At 40.4% G+C, this 20,393-nt stretch overlaps 1 protein-coding gene across 9 annotated transcripts in view; it reads right to left on the minus strand.

The window, feature by feature from the left end:
- Positions 1-20,393, minus strand: part of PKNOX2 (PBX/knotted 1 homeobox 2) — a 275,402-nt gene that overhangs the window by 80,198 nt on the left and 174,811 nt on the right. For 8 of the 9 annotated variants that reach the window (XM_081961087.1, XM_081961083.1, XM_081961086.1 and 5 more), the window contains one exon: positions 8,190-8,329. In XM_081961087.1, the coding sequence (XP_081817213.1) occupies positions 8,190-8,329 (140 nt within the window). Of the gene's footprint in view, positions 1-8,189; positions 8,330-9,505; positions 9,753-20,393 lie in introns of all 9 variants that reach the window. The other variant, XM_081961091.1, reaches the window with a different exon arrangement.

Genomic DNA, 20,393 nt, shown 5'->3' on the forward strand with positions numbered 1-20,393 from the left:
AGTGTTGGGGCATTCACAACTTCTGGAGGCAACTTCTGTTCCACTGATTAATTGTTCTAACTGTCAGGAAGTTTCTCCTCAGTTCTAAGTTGCTTCTCTCCTTGATTAGTTTCCACCCATTGCTTCTTGTTCTACCCTCAGGTGCTTTGGAGAATAGTTTGACTCCCTCTTCTTTGTGGCAACCCCTGAGATATTGGAACACTGCTATCATGTCTCCCCTAGTCCTTCTTTCTCTTAAGCTAAACATACCTAGTTCCTGCAACCGTTCTTCGTATGTTTTAGTCTCCAGTCCCCTCACATCATCTTTCAATGGAGATTCTTAAATAAAAGAAACGCATCCATCTTCCTCTAATTTTTTTTCTTTTTTTCAAAAGAAGAAGATGAGTGCTATGACTGGACTTGCACTTCCTGGTCTGGATCTCTTATGGGCTCTTTTTGAGTATGATTCAACTAGCATAAGAATATTTTCTGCTCATATCGCTGAGTGCAGGATGCAGCTTTTTCTTCCAGTCCTGTCTTGATGCTATGAACCATGTCAACACTTTGCTTTTTGGAAAGACAGGTAGAGGGGAGGAAGGGGACTTTACTGGAAGGGGGATGCAAACACAGGAGTTGAGCCCCCTCAAAAAGTGGGTAGATCTATGAAGAACTTCTCAAGAGGTTTAACTTATTTTCATTGCTTTGATTTTCAGTTCCATAAACCCCACTCCAGTTCTAGGTTTTAGAGAATATTTTCTCTAAGGTGTCTGCAAGATTTCTTTTTTAAAAAATATTTTAAATCTAAACTCAACATCTTCCAAAATTGGATGGATTTCTTTGCCTTTTTTTTTTAGAATTCGAGAAAAAGAATGCCCCACACAATTCTTTAGCAACCAACAGCTTTAAACCAAAAGTTCCTGATGGAAACATTTGATTCTATTATGAGAGATAGAGAGATTAAGGAAAAGTAAAATAGAAAATGACCCCAAAGCAACTGAATACCTTATAGATTTCAGCGCTAGCCATAAATCCATCCCAAAGTGCATTTCTCTGAACGCTTATGGAGTGCATTGTAAAAGAGCTAAGCTTCCTGTTATAAATGGGGATTCTGCTAAATGTTGTATGTGAATTATTACTGCAACCATCATCATGTACAGAACACAGTAAAACTAAAACAAACTCTGCTGTCCTTTAAGGTGAAATAAATTAAGCAGTTCAAAACAAGAGAAATAATCATAAAAATCAAAAATGAATGCGTTACTCCAAACCCTTCTTTAAAGTTAGAGCTAATTTGCATTTCCACTGAAGGTATGATTGTCATAAAATATCACTTCAAGGGTCCTATTCATGCCAGGACCCTTTCCAGGGGTCAATTGTGTGGGTGTGTAATTGCTGTCATGTACATGATGATCTCATGTATTATCAAAAGGAATTATGCTTGTAGTCCCAGAAAGCTTAAAGTATTCTCTGTGCTCACCACAGCATGTGCTATTTGTAAGAAGATGATTTTCCTCTCTAAGGATATACTGATTTTTTTTGGAGATATGGAAATTAGAGGCAGCCACATTGACCTACCAACCTGATATTAATAAAGGAGAATATTTATAGCTCAGGGTTGAAAAGAGGGGTCTTTGATGCTCTCTGAGCTTGGTTGTTTTCTTACAGACGTAAGCAAGAAAACAACCAAACTCAGAGAACACTAAGGACATCTCAACCTGATATTGTTTATTCATGTGGACCAGGGGTGGGTTCCTGCCAGTTCTAAAGTCTTCTATAGAAGAGGTTCCACAAATCTACAATGCCGTTTAGAACTGGTTCCAGCTCCCTCCCCCTGCCTGTCTGCACATCATCAAGATAAAGAGCAACAGGAGGAATTCTGGGAGTTGAAGCCCACAAGTCTTAAAGCTGTCAAGTTTGAACACCCCTGGGATTTTTTTTCTCTAAAGGGTTAGGGGTGCAAGGGCCTTGTAACTTGACAGTTTTAAGACTTGCACACTTCAATGCCAGAGTTCCTGAGCCAACATGATTGGAGGAGGAATTCTGGGAGTTGAAGTCCACAAGTCTTAAAGCTGTCAAGTTTGAACACCCCTGGGATTTTTTTTCTAAAGGGTTAGGGGTGCAAGGGTCTTGTAACTTGACAGCTTTAAGACTTGCACACTTCAATGCCAGAGTTCCTGAGCCAACATTTTGGTTGCTAAGCAAGAGCGTTGTTAAGTGAGTTTCACCACATTTTACAAGTTGGCCACGCCTACCCATCACATGACTGGCAAGCCACTCCCACTCAGTCACATGACTGGCAAGCCACTCCCACCCATTCACATGGCCAGCAAGCCACTCCCACAAAGCAGGCCACACCTACAGAAGAGGTTCTAAAATTTTTTTGAAACCCACCACTCATGTGGACCAACATCTCTCTGAGGTTGTGCATTGCCTCTCTTCAACTGGGCGGGACAAGTGTAATGGGTTGTGAGAATAAGACTGACAGGAAGAGCTGCCTAGAAAACCGTCTGATAAATGAAACCAAAGCTCAAAGCAGGTATGTAATTTGAGCACCTCAGAGTTGATTCTCCCTAGTCATCTGGAACATAAGAGGCAGGCAGGGAAGTGGCCCATTCAGACTTGCAAGGTTTGCTTACTGTCATCTTATAGTAATAGATTAGTACGCGTGATTTGGTTTCCTGGTTTGGATCATCTCAAAGGGCTGATGGCAAAGGAGGGCTTCTGGGTCAGATTTTGCCTTAACAACGTTAATGTGTCCAGATGCTCAGCTTGTTTAAGAATGACTCTTCTTTCTGTTCTAACTTTTCTCCATCTCGGTTGCCATTGGCAGCTGCTTGTAACAGCTCAGTTGCTTCTATCACTTATGCCAACAAATGCTGGGAAGACAGACTCGGCCTCCTGGGAATTAAGGAGTGTAATACGACAAGAGTGTTGGCCTGTAAGGATTCAAGACTCTCTTGGGCTCCCTCTCATCAAGTATCTCTCTCCCTACCTTAAGCCACTTTGGGAGGTCTTGCAGACAAAGGCATCAAGGGAAGGCATCTTGAAGGGGGCACAAATTACATACAAGTACCTGTAATGGCCTCAAGTAATCCAAAGGACCATTTAAACTCTCTTTGTTTTGTGTATCAGGAATGGATGGAAGCCCCTCCTCATTTCCATAGCAACTAATGTATTTCGAATGGGAAAAGTGGAAGAAGATGGGAAATGATCAAAGGCCAATTCAGTTAAGTAGCTTGAACAAAAGAGGTGCCCATAGGTTGAGCTGTAATTAAATTTGGCTGCTCCTTCTTGTACCTCATATCCTCAAGGTTAGAGAATGGGAGAAATTCCTGCTGACAATATTACAAACCAATGCAGATCTACACCATCCCCTTTCATTTGTTAGTTAAATAAAGAGTTCCCCTTGCACATATGTGCTAGTCGTTCCCGACTTTAGGGGGCGGTGCTCATCTCCGTTTCAAAGCCGAAGAGCCAGCGCTGTCCGACGACATCTCCGTGGTCATGTGGCCAGCATGACTAAACACTGAAGACACATGGAATGCTGTTACTTTCCCACCAAATGTGGTTCCTATTTTTCTATTTGCATTTTTACATGCTTTCGAACTGCTAGGTTGGCAGAAGCTGGGACAAGCAACGGGAGCTCACTCCATTACACCATGCTAGGGATTTGAATTGCCAAACTGCCAACATTTTTGATCGACAAGCTCAGTGTCTTAGCCACTGAGCCACAGCGCCCCTAGAATTTGTTAATTAATTTAACATAATTCACATTACCTGTTGTTCTTAAATTCAATGTTTTTTAATGAAATTTATTTGTTAGATTTTTAACAATAACTCTGCTCTCTGGATTCTGCTTCCCCCCACCCTTTCCGGGATAGACAGTCCTCAATTTATAACTGTTTATGACTGAAGTTATGACAGACCCCCCAAAAGAGACTTACGACACAGATTCAAAGTTATAATGGCCACTTTCCCCGTGATCGAATGACTGCACTTTGGTTGCTTAGTAACCAACCCTCATTTACAGCCATTTGCAAGGTCATGTGACCCTGATTTATGGCATATTTATTGGAAACCCAATGTTTACTTCCGATTTCTATCCAAAAAAGTGCTCAAGATCAAACAGTGGGCTTGGTTAACAACCAGAGCGGTTGCTGCCGCTGGGAGAAAAATTAAAGTTGTAAAATTGGGCATGGTCATGATTTATAACCAAAACCACAAGCTCCATTATGGTCACAAATTGAGGAGCATCTTTTTGCTGTTTGTTGACTAACATTATTGTTGTTCAAGAATAACTCAGCCCTCGTTGAAATCATCATATAAATATAAGGTTTCAGTGGTGATACTTGCTCCACCTCTTGTTCTCCTAGACTACATTTCTTTGAAAATTCCACAAGTCAGCAAGAACAAAGGATCTCTTTCTTTGCAAAATAAGGCTCGGTAAAGTATCCCTCCCATTGTTCTTCAGATAAAGGTAAGTGCGCCAGAAAAACTAATCAATTCTGGACATCATAAATGAAATGACCCAATCCTATCCCTGTCACAATACCCTGGAAGGTTTACAACGAATGGTGCAGGCATCAGGCACCAAATAAACGATCATATTTTCACCCTGGTGCTGAAGATGAAAGTTAAACTGAAACCCTTAGCAGTGTTAAAGCCCTGCCAGCTACTGCGACTTCTTACAAGACTTTAAAAAAATGTTTGACCCCAGCTGTCAAAAAATCATGCAATAGGAATGATTATGGCATGCTGAAAAGGCATCTAAAATGGGCAAAAAGGGGCAGAAACATGAAAACATTGCAAAAAGAAGCCTCCTTAGCACAGACAACTGGAAGCAGCAAAATAACAGAGTTGAGAAGGGACTTTGGAGGTCTTCTAGTCCAACCCGCTACTCAGGCAGGAAATTCTATATCATTTCAGACACATGATTGTCTAGTCTCTTCTTAAAACCTCCTGGGTTCGAGCACTCACAACATCTGGAAGCAAGTTGTTCTACTGATTAATTGTTCTGTCAGGAAATGTCTCCTTAGTTCTAGGTTGGTTCTCTTCTTGATTAATTTCCAACCGTTGCTTCTAGTTCTGCCTTCAGATGCCTTGGAGATTAGGTTGACCTCTCTCGTCTTTGTGGTAGCCTCTTAGTTATCGGAACCCTGCTATCATGTCTCCACTAGTCCTTCTTTTGATTAAATTAAACATGCCCAATTCCTACAACCGTTCTTATGTTTTAGCCTCCAGTTGCCTAATCATGTTTGTTACAATACAATAGTAGAGTTGGAAGGGACCTTGGAGGTCTTCTGGTCCAACCCCCTGCCTAGGCAGGAAACCCTATACCGTTTCAGACAAATGGCTATCCAACATCTTCTTAAAGACTTCCAGTGTTGGGGCTTTCACAACTTCTGGAGGCAAGCTGTTCCATTGATTAATTGTTCTAACTGTTAGGAAATTTCTCCTCAGTTCTAAGTTGCTTCTCTCCTTGATTAGTTTCCACCCATTGCTTCTTGTTCTACCCTCAGGTGCCTTGGAGAATAGTTTGACTCCCTCTTCTTTGTGGCAACCCCTGAGATATTGGAAGACTGCTATCATGTCTCCCCTAGTCCTTCTTTCTCTTAAGCTAAACATTGCTCTTCTCTGCACTCTTTCTAGAATCCCAGCATCTTTTTTATATTGTGGCAACCATATGAGGAAGAGATGACAAAAATAAGTAATCTGATGATCCATTTCATAGAACCTGTGCAATGTTTGTGAAATCCTGTTAGAGTGATCCAGTTATCCAGTACTTCAGGACCAAATTTCTGACTGCAGAAAGGGACCTGCCCCTGTTAGCATCGATTAGAAAAACTTCACACTTGTTGAGGATCTGTAGACTATCCTATAGCTACCAAACCATGGCTAGGTCCCAATGCTTACTCTGTGGCTTGGTTGAGAGGCATGCGGAAACAGGAGAACAAATTACAGGTAGTCCTTGACTTATGACCATAATTCAGCCCCCAAATGTCTATTGCTAAGCAAAACATTTGTTGAATGAGCTGTGCCCCATTTTATGACCTTTCTCACCACCCTTGTTAAGTGAATCACTGCCGTTGTTAAGTTAGCAGCATGGTCCTTAAATGAGTCTGGTTTCCCCATTGACTTTGTCTGTCAGGCAGTCGCAAAAGGTGATCCAGGACCCTGGATAATGTCATAAATAGTGAGTCAGTTGCCAAGCATCTAAAGTTTGATCACGTGGCCAATGGGGATGCTGCAACGGTCGTAGGTGTGAAACATGGTCATAAGTAACTGTTTTCAATTGCACCTTTGTAACATTGTACGTTTGAACGGTCACTAAATGAACTGTTATAAGGTTGAGGACTACCTGTATATGTGAGATATCTCTGCATATACAAACACACATACACACTTTCTCCCCCCGCCCCCATCCCCCAAGAGGAGAGCATAAAAGCAGCTGCTTAAGCATTAATTCTAACTGAATGGGACCTTGTTAAATTTATTAACATGAAATGAAAAATCCCCAATGTGTTTTTGAACTGTCATGCTACCCAGAGGCAAGAAATTTTAATTAACCCCCCCCCTCCTTCTTTAAGCACTCCGTATGATATATAAGATTCCATTTTCCAACACTCGTCTTTCCAGCTTCTTCCTGGCCATTGCGATCCTGCCTTTTCCTTCAGTTTCCTTGCCTATACAAAACCTAAATCTGTGAACACATGGCATTAAAGTGTGAAATTGAAACATCACAAATGATTCTGTTATCCAGGCTGCCTCACTCTGTAAACCTCATTTAGACAGCCGTTTTCAATAGGATTGGACAATGGCACTGCAAATCCCCATCCAGAATGCTGACATTGCTCAGGAATTCTAACAGCTATTGGTCGTTTAGCTCTCCCAGCCAATGGATGCCAATTCAGAACTTTCGAGAAATTCACTTCTTTGCAATGAGAAAATATTCAATGTACGTATACTAATTCCAACGCACTGCCTGGCCCAAACCTTCACTTTTCTAAGTATAGAAAAGTGAAGTTCAAATTCGCTTAAAAAGTGCATCCAAAAATGTGTATATTAAAAAAAAAAAAAGGAAATGCAAACAAATTGTGCATATGACAGGAGGTTCAGAAGGCGGATCATTAAATTGAATAGCTTCGAAGAAGACGCGCTGACAAATGCATGTAAAAAAATTAACAGGCTTTACAGAAATGTACATAAACACATATCTACGAGTAGAGATTTTAAAAAATGAAAATAAAATGAGAAAAATGATGCAGGCCGATCCAAAGTTGGGGGGAAAAAAAACCAGGAGAAACGGAATAAATTTAAAATGGTCAAATCTGCGCCTCTCTGTTTGCCAGCATTCCCATGTGCTGAACAGTGGTAAATGAAGCAGAATTTGGGGGTACATCACCAGTGTAAACCCATCACAAGAGCTGAAGTGAATTAGAGCACCTATGTGCAATCCATAGTCATGACTTTGAATAACCATGTGTGGCTCGAATTAATTCTTAGCACATTAACTGCTGCATCACCCTTTTGCTCAGTGGTGAGTTTCAAAAATTTTGGGAACCTACTCTGTGGGTGTGGCCTCCTTTGTGGGAGTGGCTTGCCGGCCATGTGACTGGGTGGGAGTGGCTTGCCGGCCATGTGACCGGGTGGGAGTGGCTTGCCGGCCAAGTTCAGAGAACACCAAAGGATCCCACAGTCCTCTGCCTCCTTATCTTTTTCCTTTTTGTCCTTCGACTTCTCCTCCTCCTCCTTTCCCCACAACCCCACTCCCTTCTAGCACTGATGATGTTACCTAGTTTGGTAATGAGATGTCTGTAAGAAAACCACCAAGCTCAGAAAGCAGCAAGGCTCCCACTATCCCCCACCTCCTCTTTCTCCCTTTCTTTCTCCTTTTTGTCCTTTCTCCTCCTTCCCCCCCACCCCACTCCCTTCTAGCACTGATGATGTTACCTAGTTTGGTATTATAGTTTGCTACTATAATCTAGAATTCCACTTCCAAGAAGGAAAGCCTGGTCCTTTTGTGCTTTCTCTGGTTCGCCCTGCACTCAAAGCTCTCTTCCTTCTCGTGACAACAAGCAGCTATGAAACCATCTCTATGTAGCACCTACTGACGAGTTAGCCTCAGGACAAATACCGGTAATCGCTCCGCGTGTCACCACAGGGATGGAAAGCAACATCAAAGAGCAGACAGTTAGCATTATCCTCTGTACCTGTAGACAGCTCTCTTGTCAGCCTCCAGCTGTGCCTGAGGGTCGATCGGGGTGCTGGGTAGGGGAGCATTGGCTGCCGCCGAGGGTGTGGTGACGTGCACCGGCTGTGCTTTTGCTGGCTGCTGGGCTGTGGCTGTCATCTGTTAAGAAGAATCACATGAGAAAAGCAAAAGGGTTGAAGGACCAAGAGAATCAAACCCCGAGAGAGACATCTCAAGGGGAGTGAGCCACCATCTCAGAATCTTTGAGAGGTTGTTTGCAAATATATTGGAGGGTTTTAAAAAAAGTGGAATGTGGAAGCATGAATCGCTAGCCAGTGAGAGATTGGGGTTGAGTATCTCATCTTAGAAACTGTAAAAAAAAGGGGGTTGTAAAATCAGGCATGACTTCCTTAACAACCTCCTTGTTAGCAATGAAAATCCTCGTGCCAATTGTGGTTGCGAGTCGAGGACTGCCTGCACTTATCTCAAATTATGACAACAATAGAGCCCAAAATCTATGTTGTTAAGTGAGAAATTTGTTTAGCAAGTTTTGCCCCGTTTTACAACTGTTCTCGCCACAGTTGTTAAAGTGACTCACTACAGTTCTTAAAATTAGTGGCGTGTGCTTTAGTAACATTACTAACTAACCACGTTACAAGGCTTCCCCCTTGACTTTGCTTGCCAGGAGGTCACAAAAGGGGATCATGTGACTCAAGGACACAGCTCCATCATAAATGTGAATCAATTGTCAAGCATCCAAAAGTAAATCACACGACCATGGGGAAGCTGCAACAGTCATAAGTGTGAAAAATGGTCATAAAGTCACTTTTCCAGTGCCGTTGTAACTTCAAATGATCTGAACTGTTGTACAGATCTGAAGTGAACTGTTGTAAGTCACGGACTACCTGTACTAAAATAACAATATTTGTATCAATGTAGGGTGAAATCTTACAGACGCGTACTTGGAAGAAAGCTCGACTGAACATATTTTGGGGTAGACATGCTTAAATAATCAATATATCATAGGTATATCACCTTGAAACCCTAGGGGCAAGGGAGAACAAGACTCTGACAAACAAATACATATAATGTCTTCCCAGATGGATAATTAACAAGTTGGTTTGTGTTCATAAAAATACACAACTCAGTGTCATACTAAAAATGGGGTGATATGTTCCAATATCTAAGGGGCGAAGAAGAGGAGGTCAACCTATTCTCCAGAGCATCTGAAAGCAGAATAAGAAGCAATGCAAGGAAACTAATCAAGGAGCCTGGAGGAATGTTGTCCATGGGGTCGCGATGGGTCACGATTTCACAACTAACAACAACAACAACCTTCAGAAAGCCAGATATATCCATCGGAGCCAGTTTTTCTTCTGAATTTGTTACGTATTTATTGTTAGAACTATCCTCCTGTCTTTCATTCAAGGCTGTACAGGTAGTCCTTGATGTACGGCCCACATCTCTAATAAAATGGAGCTTTGAGGAACTTCATGACTCGGAGTCTTCTTTTGTTGGGGATGTTACTTGGAACCCCGACACCATTGCCTTCACCGTATCCCACTTTGATATGTTCCAATATCTAAAGGGCGAAGAAGAAGCGGTCAACCTATTCTCCAAAGCATCTGAAAGCAGAATAAGAAGCAATGCAAGGAAACTAATCAAGGAGAGAACCAACCTAGAAATAAGGAGAACTTGAATAGGATAAGATAGGATAGGATAGGATAGAATTCTTTTTGGCCAAGTGTGATTGGACCCACAAGGAATTTGTCTTTGGTGTACATGGTCACAGTGTACATAAGGAGAATAAAATACATTCATCAAGAATAAAAAGATACAACACTTAGTGATTACTGACAGTTAGAACAATTAGTCAGTGGAATGACTTTCCTCCAGAAGTTGTAGTTGCTCTATCATGGAGGTTTTTAAGAAGAAATTGGACAGCCATTTGTCCAGAATGGTATAGGGTATCCTGCAACAGGAGGCACTTGGACTAGAAGGCCTTCAAGGTCCCTTCCAACTCTGTTATTCTGTTACTCTATTTTGTTAAATCCCCTCACTAAGAAAATGCATCCCAGGCAGCATCAATGAAAGAAGATCCTCACTCAGGGGGGAAATGAGCTGAAAACTTCAGAGTAAATGAAAGCAACGGCCTTTAAAACAACATACAAGCAGTAGAAGTAAAGGAAGGATAAAAAGAGGCTCTCCGAGTTAAAACTCCTCAGAAATGCATGGTGAAAACAGCTTGTTATCTTTATAAGATGGGGTGGACACACCTAACGAATGGCTGTGGAAATTCTAAACAGGATTTTGCCAAATCATATTACATCCACTGCTCCAGACCGAATGCATTTCATAGCAAAACAGAGATCTGTGTAATGCAAGAGGTTTTGAAGCTTTTGGAAAGAATGTAAAGCCAGGGTTGATTCATTGGAACGTAATGGCCATTGTCATCAGTTAACAAGAGTTCTGCTCCAAAACTGTAGCGTTTTTTTCAACCTTAATGGAATCAGGAGGAGGATGGTACGGACTGATCAAAGCACTGGCTGGTTAACACTAACAAGCCTTCTTCCACCTTTATGTATTTTTCCAAGCCTTTTAGAATTACCAACACACCTTTTGCATCTAAATAATGCAAAGTCAACTAAATTCATCAAGTATTTATCTCTTTCTTTGACTCAATTTATTTTTTCTAAACTATGCAGAAAGCAGGGCCATCGTTAAGTATCATAGTTTATTTAGTATTAAACATTTATTTACTACATACACAGATCGCCTCCCATGGTAATCCAGTATGACGGAAACCCACCAACCTCTTTCTCAGAGGGAGAAAGTTTTTGAGAACTGACAAAGCCTATTTTAAGACGGGAGTGGGGGAAAAAAAAACCCACAGAGCCGTTTCTGATGTTTGAAGGCTGTCTTTGAGCCAACGGATTGGCTGTAGCCGAGGTGGGATGGGGTAGCTTGCCTGCCGTAAATGTCACATTTCATTTTTATCAACCTTTTTCCACTAGCCTCTCGCAAAATTAGGAGGCAAAAAATAGAAAAAATCCCCCAACAGCCTGACTTTGGTGAGAAAGACTGACAATGATGAAGCGCTTCTATTGTCAAAAATGTCTTTCAATTCCCCACAGCTGTTAACTACATTTCCCTGCTGCCTCTTCTGCCTCTAGTTTTAGCTGCCTAAGCAAGAAAAAAAAACCACTCTCAAGGAATAGCTAATGAGGACTAGATCTGCATTTAGTAAAGCACCAGGTCTATTCCACTTTCAGGCACTGGAGCAGGGGTGGGCTGATGGGGAAGGAAGGAACCAAGAGGGGCAGCCAAGCGAGGGAACAATGACAGAGAAGTCCCATAAAAGGCCCCACTGAGGTATCATTTGTGCAAAGTGACCTTTCTCACCAGAGGGAGTCATTTTAGAGAGGAAGATAACGAGGCCCATGTGACTTGGAGAAGAGGTTCCTCATCAAAGATTACACTCCTTGACAAGGTGGCAAAGCCATCTCTGCGTTGTTGAGCACAGCACCTTTGCCACGGTCTCTTGGAAAGACTAAAAGCAAGACAAAGGGACATTTACTCACTCTTGTATTCTTCCACCTGCTGTCCTGGTGTGGTGGAACCACAGCTCTGTTTACCTGTGCAGTTTGGGAATTTGCTCCGAGAAAGTCTTTAGTGTTTCTTGACGTGACTATCATTCTACGGAGTATAAATGTTTAAATGTTTGCTTGTTTCTAATCCCCCCCCCCATAAATCTCAGTCTTCTGTAAGAATAAATAAAGAACTTGTAGCACTTTGCATTCCCTTGAGAACTTGTAGCACCTTATATTCCATTGAGAGCACTATGGAATATAAATGTTTAAACTGTTGTTTGCTTGTTTCTAACTCTTTCCCATCGCTCTCAGTCTTCTGCAAGGATCAAGGACTTAGGACATCTTAAAGTTTAAAGAATATATATTGTCACAGACCTCCAAGTGGCCTCAACAATTCTCAGAGAGAGTGCTAATGAGAGCCATGGTGATACAATGGTTAGAATGCAATACTACAGGCTACTTCTGCCGACTGTCGGCTGCCCAGAAATTTGGCAATTTGAATCGCACTGACTCAAAGTTGACTCAGCTTCCATCCTTCTGAGGGCGGTAAAATGAAGACCCAGGTTGTTGGGGGCAATTGGCTGACTCTGTAAACCACTTAGAGAGGGCTGTAAAGCACTCTGAAGTGATACGTAAGTGCTATTGCTAATGGCCAGATGACTGCAAGCAATATAAATACTTTCATCCTTCACCATCCAGTCAGAACCGAAGAAGCTTCTTGGATGAGGAGTGAAATGTCTTCAAGGAAAAACTAAGAAAGTCCGTTCGTGTTTTGGAAAAGCACCTTTGAGACAATCATAGTTTATTTAGAATGGATGACTGAGACTCTCCCTGGACATTGTCACAGACAATTTATGGATCCCAGTCTACCTCCTGAATCCATGAAATCTTTTGATATAATACATTACTTAGCCTTTTAACTGGTAATTCTTGCTCGCTCGTATATTCTCCAACTTGCGATCTTCCTGGAATTGTAGAACCACAACTCCATTTTGAGCTAGCAACCGGTGTACCTCCTTTTATCACCCCCTTTGGGAATTCAAGGAATTGTGGTCTGAAGCATATGAAAGCCACAGGTTGGGAAATCAAAGTCAGAATAGGGCTAGTGCTACATTTAGCATTTATTGTTGATGCCAATTAGTGATGGTGGTCAGAAGTTTAGGAAGGGTTTATTTCCCCCCCTAGCCCTAACTTGAGAAGCTACAAACTAAATTTGGGGTCTTCTATGTACAAGGTTAACAGCGGACATTTTAGTTTCCAGTTTGGGGAAATGAGAAAATAGCTAGTGAGAGGTACAGATGTGCAATTAAGTAAAACAAAACTTTAGTTGGTTTTATGGTTTGTGTTAAACAATCTTTGTTTTGTTTATTTGTTCTGCCTTTTTTTCAATCCAACCATTTTTTTGCAGATGTTTACCTTCCTAACATATGGAGTCATTTTTATTCAGTTCTCCTCATCCACATAATTTTAAATTAATTTTGCCCCAAGAAATTCTTTATTTTTAATGCTTCTTGAGATAACTATCATTCTATGGAATGCAAATGTTTAAACTGTCATCTGCTTGTTTCTAATCCCCCTCCCCTCCCCCCAAAGCTCAATTCTTCTGAAACAATATGTAAAAAACCTGTAGCACCTTAAAACATTGAGATTAAAAAACATATTGTCATATATGATTTATGGATCACAATATTTCCTCAGGTGCAAGGAATAGATGGCAATCCATGAAATCTGATGTAATACATTAGTCTTTTAATTGCTGCAGGGTCCTATTATGTCCCAGAGAAGGAACCTGTCTTAACTAAACTTATTATAACAAGTCTGCCTACCATTGCCTTCATCATGTAAACACCTTTAATGCCTCCAGACAGTGCTATTATTTTATTTACAGAAGTAAGGATTGGAATTGGAGCAGGAAATTTCTAGGTGGCAAACCACCTCTTCAAACCTTTCTCTTCCCTTACCAACTGAAGCTCTGAAGAGGACCTTGCACATTTAGGAAGCTTAACACCCTCTATCATGATTTTTACATCCTCTGTGCAAGTGGACATCTTTGGAGATCTCAAACTTAAGGGGGGTTTGCTTGAAAATGATGGGCAGCTGGAAGAGTTCAGTAGTCAATAGCTTTGTAACTTCCCCATGATCAAATAACCTTCAAAATGAAAGAAGGAACCCAAAATGATCAGCAGAGATCGTTTGCTGAAGTAAAGGAAATGGGCTTTTTATTTAGATTTATCTCAGGAATCTTTAAGAAAATGTTCAAGTTATGAAAGGACATTTGATGGATGTGAACCTGTCCGTTAAAAGCTCCCATGAAGATTCTAAGGGACTCAAAGCTATCAATGTATAGTTCATCTTCAAAGCAAAGGAGAACTTGGCTGAAATAAAAAAAGAATTATGTACAGAACTGATTTTTTAAAAAATATAGAAAGAGGGTATGCTAAAACCAAGCCACTTTGTAGATTTAATAGGTGTATTCAGAAAGAAACCAATCAATATGATTTCATTTCAGTCCCACTTAGAAGTCCCTTACGTTTACTAAACAAACATGCAAACACACACACAAAGAATGTGTGCCTGCTTGCTTCCTTATTTTTGTCCTTATTTTTAACTTATTTAAAATACTAAATCCTGATAAAGTGATGAAGCCTCCTCAAAGAAGCTTTGAAAGACATACAATTTTTATAGTAATAATGTATAAATTATAAATGGATGGAAGTGACAGCCTGAGACATTTGATATTTTAAAAGCTGTAAATGCCCCAATTCATAAAGTGAGGATGTATTCATTTGAAAGCAGATGGGAACTTCTAATTCTTTAATGACCATTTAAAAACAGGGAAATAGCCACTTGTCCATTTCATGGGGGAGGTTCTCTATGAACGAGGCCACCATAGAAGAGGTCCCACTTCTGTGCCAGGCCCTCTAGATCATCTTACCAGTGATAGGAGAGTCCAGCAAGATCCAAATAAATCCATTCAGACAAGTTGAACTTGTCCCAACTGGTGGAATGTTGGATAGTCTCCAACTTGTAGATTCCTACAAGCTGACCCACCAGCTGCCAAGAGGCAATATCATGTTTGTGAGCTTTCTAAATGCACCGGATTGGCTAACACTGAAGCTAGCCTGGATGGGTATTGACGGGATTTGTCAGAGCTTTTTTTCTACACAAATTATTCAAGACATGAAAGCTGATTTTAAACTGGGATCCAGAAACACACCGATCAGTTCAACTGATACGGGATTTGGATTAGATATATTGATTTTTGATAAATCATCCTATTCAAGTTATCCACAAAAGAAATACTGAGCAAAGTGATGTAGCAGAATTGGCTAGACTCATAAGAATAAAAATGGAATAGGTGAGGGATGAGAGCTAGTTGTATTCTGCATTATGTGAATGCAAATAATCCCCAGGGCCTGCTAAATAAAACAACCAGGGAAAGGAAAATCAGGAAGACAATTGGCCAAGAATGCTCGAAGCCTACTAGAGGGCTTAACTGATTCAATATAATGTGGCATTTTGGAAACACATCTATGCGTTGAAGAGCTGAAACTTAGTGAACAAAACAGCCGATCTGTGAGGTGATTTCAGGATCAGGGATAACAAGATATTTTTCAAGATGGATATTGCTCTGAGGATTGTGCTATGGTTGTCCTCCCAATAGCAATCAGGATTTGGACAAAAAGGGAGCAAGGAATGACACAACTGAAACTGATTTACATTTAATTTTAAAAATACAATTAGCATAATTACTCCCTATATAACCCGCTGCTTTCTCCTGTAACACTGAATATAACAATTCAGAGTCACATTTCTTGTATTCTGCAGCCTTATAAACTTGATCATTCATTCAGCCAATCAATTTTGGCACGTTCTGGACCATATCCAACATTGTCAGAGGATTAAATCATCCCTGTGTAAATAATACAATAGGCTAACGTAAAATGGTTGAGGGTACAGTTTTTTCTTATGTTCCTAGAAGCACCTTCTGAAATAGACTCTTACTTCTCATGATGTTCGAGGATATTCTACTGGAAATCAGTGCACTTCTATCAATACTAGCTAGGAATCCAATGAGATCTAATCAGTTCCAGTCGCATTCCAGTTATTTTTTTCCCCAACATAAACAATTATTTTATGGCCTTCTGGAAAGCTGCAAGCATTTTTTAAAAAATGGTTAAAGAGCAGAAGATAAATTGTCCTGCACTGCAAAAGCAAGATTTTAACATACAAGGAAGCAAGTTTTCCTAAAAACTCAAAATTTTGCTGATGTCACAGATCTATTGTTAGATTCAGTACTTCTAGTGTGGAAACAGTGAAGTGTGGTTTGGCATAATTTTGGCCAACCAGGAAACATGTATTTGATGCAGTGATCACTTTCTCCTGGGACATGAAATTGTTTTGACACAGTGATGAGCCACGGGGTTCTTTCAGCAGCTGTGATTTGTTAATCCACAGTATAATGTGAATTAAATTAGGCTCTTCACACTTAACTAACCTCAATCTGCATTCTTTGTAACACTTGAGGTTTCTGATTCTGCTAACAGCCTAATCCCTTCAGCTCCAAACTTCTCCCAGCTGTTGGTTTGCAGCAGTTATGGAAGGATTCCAAACATTCAGGGCCAGAAAACTAAATCCTAAAGCTGTTAGGCTCTACCAAAATAATAAGAACCCCCAATTTAAAGCTCTTAGCCTTAATTAACAGGAAAGGAGGCATTCAGGGTTGTGCTAAAACTCAGAGCAGACAGTCTTCTCCAACAGCACAGATTTCATGTTAGAATTTTAGATCAGGCAGGGTGTTGCAAATATCAGCCATAATATCCTATAATATGAAGGGCAATCCAATGGTATGGATCAGTTTCCATCCATTTAGCATCCAGTCTCGAAGTGTATGGGTACTTAAAGTATTGGTTCAGTGCCAACACCTCTGTGCCCATTTGCAGACGCGATGGGTGAATTTGTCAATTCAATATTTGCTCAATATGTTTCTTTGAGTCCTGTTGGGAATTTCTTTCACTGTTTACACATTTCACCAGAAAGAAAACTAGCAAAAACTTTTATGAACATTTATGATAATTGAAATTCAACATATATAGAAGGGTTGGAGAAAGCTGTGTTAGAGTGTTCCTGATCTACAAAGATACATACAGCTGCCTCTAAGGACAGATTAGACTACTTGGAAAAAAAAATAAAAGGTTTATTGTACTGAGAGTCCAGAATTAGTTCCTGGAATCCTAGGAGCTGGGTAATTGGCTCAGCTCACTTATCCCAGTTTTATCTTAGTCAGGCCTTTTCTTCCTAAGAGTTTTGTTAATTGTCCTGGTCTTAGTACTGTAATAAATTGAGAGAAGAGGGATTATATCATTAAACCAAATAATATTTTCAATCCAGGACATTGCAATCCAACAAGATTAAAAATGGTATGAATTAAACCACACGTTGCCACCACAGCTTTTACTATTGGTATTACAGACACACACAGAGTTCTCAGTAGTAATAGGAACACTCAGGGTTGTGACTCCTAAACTGGGAGAATAGGTCCAACAGATGTCAGGAACGACGTCAAAGCTCTCTGTCCATAAGAGTGCCGTGCTAGAAACAGCTAAGGTATTGTGTAGAATCCTCAAATTTCCAGGCGTCTAATTGAAGACTTGAGGTTGAAGAAAACACAGATCATCCATAAATAATCTCTATCCCTTTCACACATGTGCAATGCCAAGACACATACCCAAAGGGGCAGGGCTTGTGTTGTGACCTAACTTTAGTCATTCTCTTGTTCTTATCCCCCTGTCGATACCAATTAGAGGAACCATTTCTCAAGACAGAAATGATAAGTGAAGTCCTTATCCTTACATGTGCAATAATAGTGCTCCTTAAAGATATCATTGTGTAACAATTAAAACATGGATCATCAACCTTGAAAACTCCCTCAATGCCCTCCCGACTTGCTGATATTCTTTTCAAATATCCCTTTTAAAGGAAAGCAGAAAAGTGTATATGCTGCAAAGTATTTTTTTTTCTTTATGAGAAGTCTCACTACGCAGAAAATAAAAAGAGAAGGTGGCTAAAACTCAGGATTTTCTTTGGAAGAGCATCTATTTGCCCTGAAGAAAAAAAAAAGCAAAAGTAACTAAGGTGATAGGCAGCCTATCTTGAAGGAAATCAAAGAGGCTGGAAGACAGAAACTCAAACATTGCCTCTGGTAAAATCAGTATGTTGGATTGAACTATTCCTACTGGCAGAAACCATTTTATAACTAGATCACCTCAAGGATGCCATTTTGGGAGAAGTTCCGCAACATATTCTCAAAACTTCATCTGTGTCTCTGGGGGCTATCTGATTTTAGAGTGTCTAAATCTCATTTTATCCATGAAGCTGAATGGTTGACCTTGAGTTGGTCACTTTGTGGATCAGACAGAGATGTTAAGAAGATTGAAGGGAGAGAGAGAGAGATGAGAAAATCAGTCCTGTCTTTGTGGTGCAAAGAATTTTCTCAACACAAAGCTTTGATTTCACACAGGACTAGATAGATTCCAAATGGTAGAAAGGGACATTTTGATAAGACAAGGATGTCCATTCTTAGATGGCAAATATTTTACAATAATCTGTAGGGATTCTTTATATTTATGAGACTTTTAAGACACAAACTGCAAGGTTTTTGTAGCACATTTGTGGCTCTTCCAATTTGCCCCCTTATTTCTAAATGAAAGCTGAAATTCCCCTACTTTCAGCAGCTGGAGCTTTATAGAAAACAAAACAAAACCTTAACTTAAGGGAATCAGAAAGCTCATGTAAATATGGAATACTTATTTACAACTCGTTACTCCCACGTAACACCTCTCCTGCGCGAGCTGCACTGGCTACCTGTGGCCTTTCGGGTGCGTTTCAAGGTATTGATTACCATCTTTAAAGAGCTCCATGGCATAGGACCTAGGTATCTGCAGGATCGCATCCTACCACACACGTCCCTGCGACCTATCCGCTCACACAGAGAGGGGCTCCTCCTGGTGCCGTCTGCTAGGCAATGCCAGCGGGCGACACCTAGGAGTAGATCCTTCTCTGTGATGGGCCCAACCCTCTGGAATGACCTCCCCCCAGACATTCGAACTACCACCGACCTCCGTTCCTTCCGGCAAAAGTTAAAGACTCACCTATTTCAATCAGCCGGCCTGGCACTTTCTTAGTTTTACCTCCCGGGGATATTTTAATTGGGTTTGGGGTTTTAATAAGCTTTTAATGTACTATATTTATTATTCTATATACAGTCTTGCAACCTCCTCCACCTACGTATTTAATTATTTAACTGTTTTATGTATGTATTTTATAACGCATTTTAGTGACTGTACACCGCCCCGAGTCCCTTTCGGGAGAGGGGGCGGTCTATAAATATGAATAATAAATAAATAAATAAATAAATATTCCTAGTATGAAAACTTGGTCATGCAAGCCCAGGATTTCCTTTTCCACAAACAAAACACATTTATTATGAAATCTCTGAGAAGAATTAAAGTTGAACCAGCTCTTTATTGTAGTTAAAAAAAACCTTGATTACATTCTGATGGAGTTTAAAACTAAATTTAATTATAAATATATAATGCAACAACAAGAAATGAATTCATTTGGCTTTGATTTTTAATCCGTTGGAGAGGATCTATGCTACGAGCATCGGCTTGGTCTGCTATAAGAAACTAACATGAGATCCAAATAAAATAGCAATAGCACTTAGACTTATATATTGCTTCATCATGCCTTAAGGTCTCTCTAAGTGATTTACAGAGTCAGCATATTGCCCCCAACAATCTGGGTCCGCATTTTACCAACCTCGGAAGGATGGAAGGCTGAGGCAACCTTGAGCCGGTGAGAATCGAACTGCTGGCAGTTGGCAGAATTAGCCTGCAATGCTGCATTCTAACTACTGCACCACCACCAGCTCAGTAAATTTGATCTAAAGAAGCCACTTTGTTTTTAATAATCCTCAACCAGATGTTCCCTTTGCCCACTGAAGAGTTTTATTCTCTCTTGTGCTCCTCAGCAGCTGGCACAATGGGGTATGTTGACTTTTTCCATCCTTTATAAAAAATATCAATCAGTTGCCCATCTCACCAGAAGTGACTCTAGGTAGCATATTTTTATTTTACCTAGTTTGTCTAATCTGTATCCATTAGTAATAGCCACCATGGAAGATATCAGACAAGCAGCTATTGTCATAAATAGCCTTTGACAGATGTCTCCTGTATGAATGTGTCTAATCCCATTTCATGTCATCTAAGTCAATGCCCATCATCACACATTTGGCAGAGACACAGATTTAATTCTATTGCCCTAGTGAGTTCCACAGATTTAATTATCCTGGATGCAAAATAAAATGTGATCCTTCATTGTGAAAACAGAATCTTGAAGTCCTCATCTGCGTAAACAGGAGGATTCACCTGTTAAACAAATATGGATTATATATTATTTTATTCTTTATTTGGTCAACCAGAGGTTAGTTGCTAGTTCTAGTTAACATGATACCTGGATTATAAGCACAATGTATGTATGTATGTACTCTGTGTGTGTGTGTGTGTGTGTGTGTGTGTGTGTGTGTATAAAGCCTTTCATCCTGGATGTGTTTCACTCAGCTTTTTCTCCAT

This window comes from Natrix helvetica (genome assembly GCF_964273705.1).
Source record: "Natrix helvetica genome assembly, chromosome: 8".
NCBI classification, from domain to species: Eukaryota; Metazoa; Chordata; class Lepidosauria; order Squamata; family Natricidae; genus Natrix; species Natrix helvetica.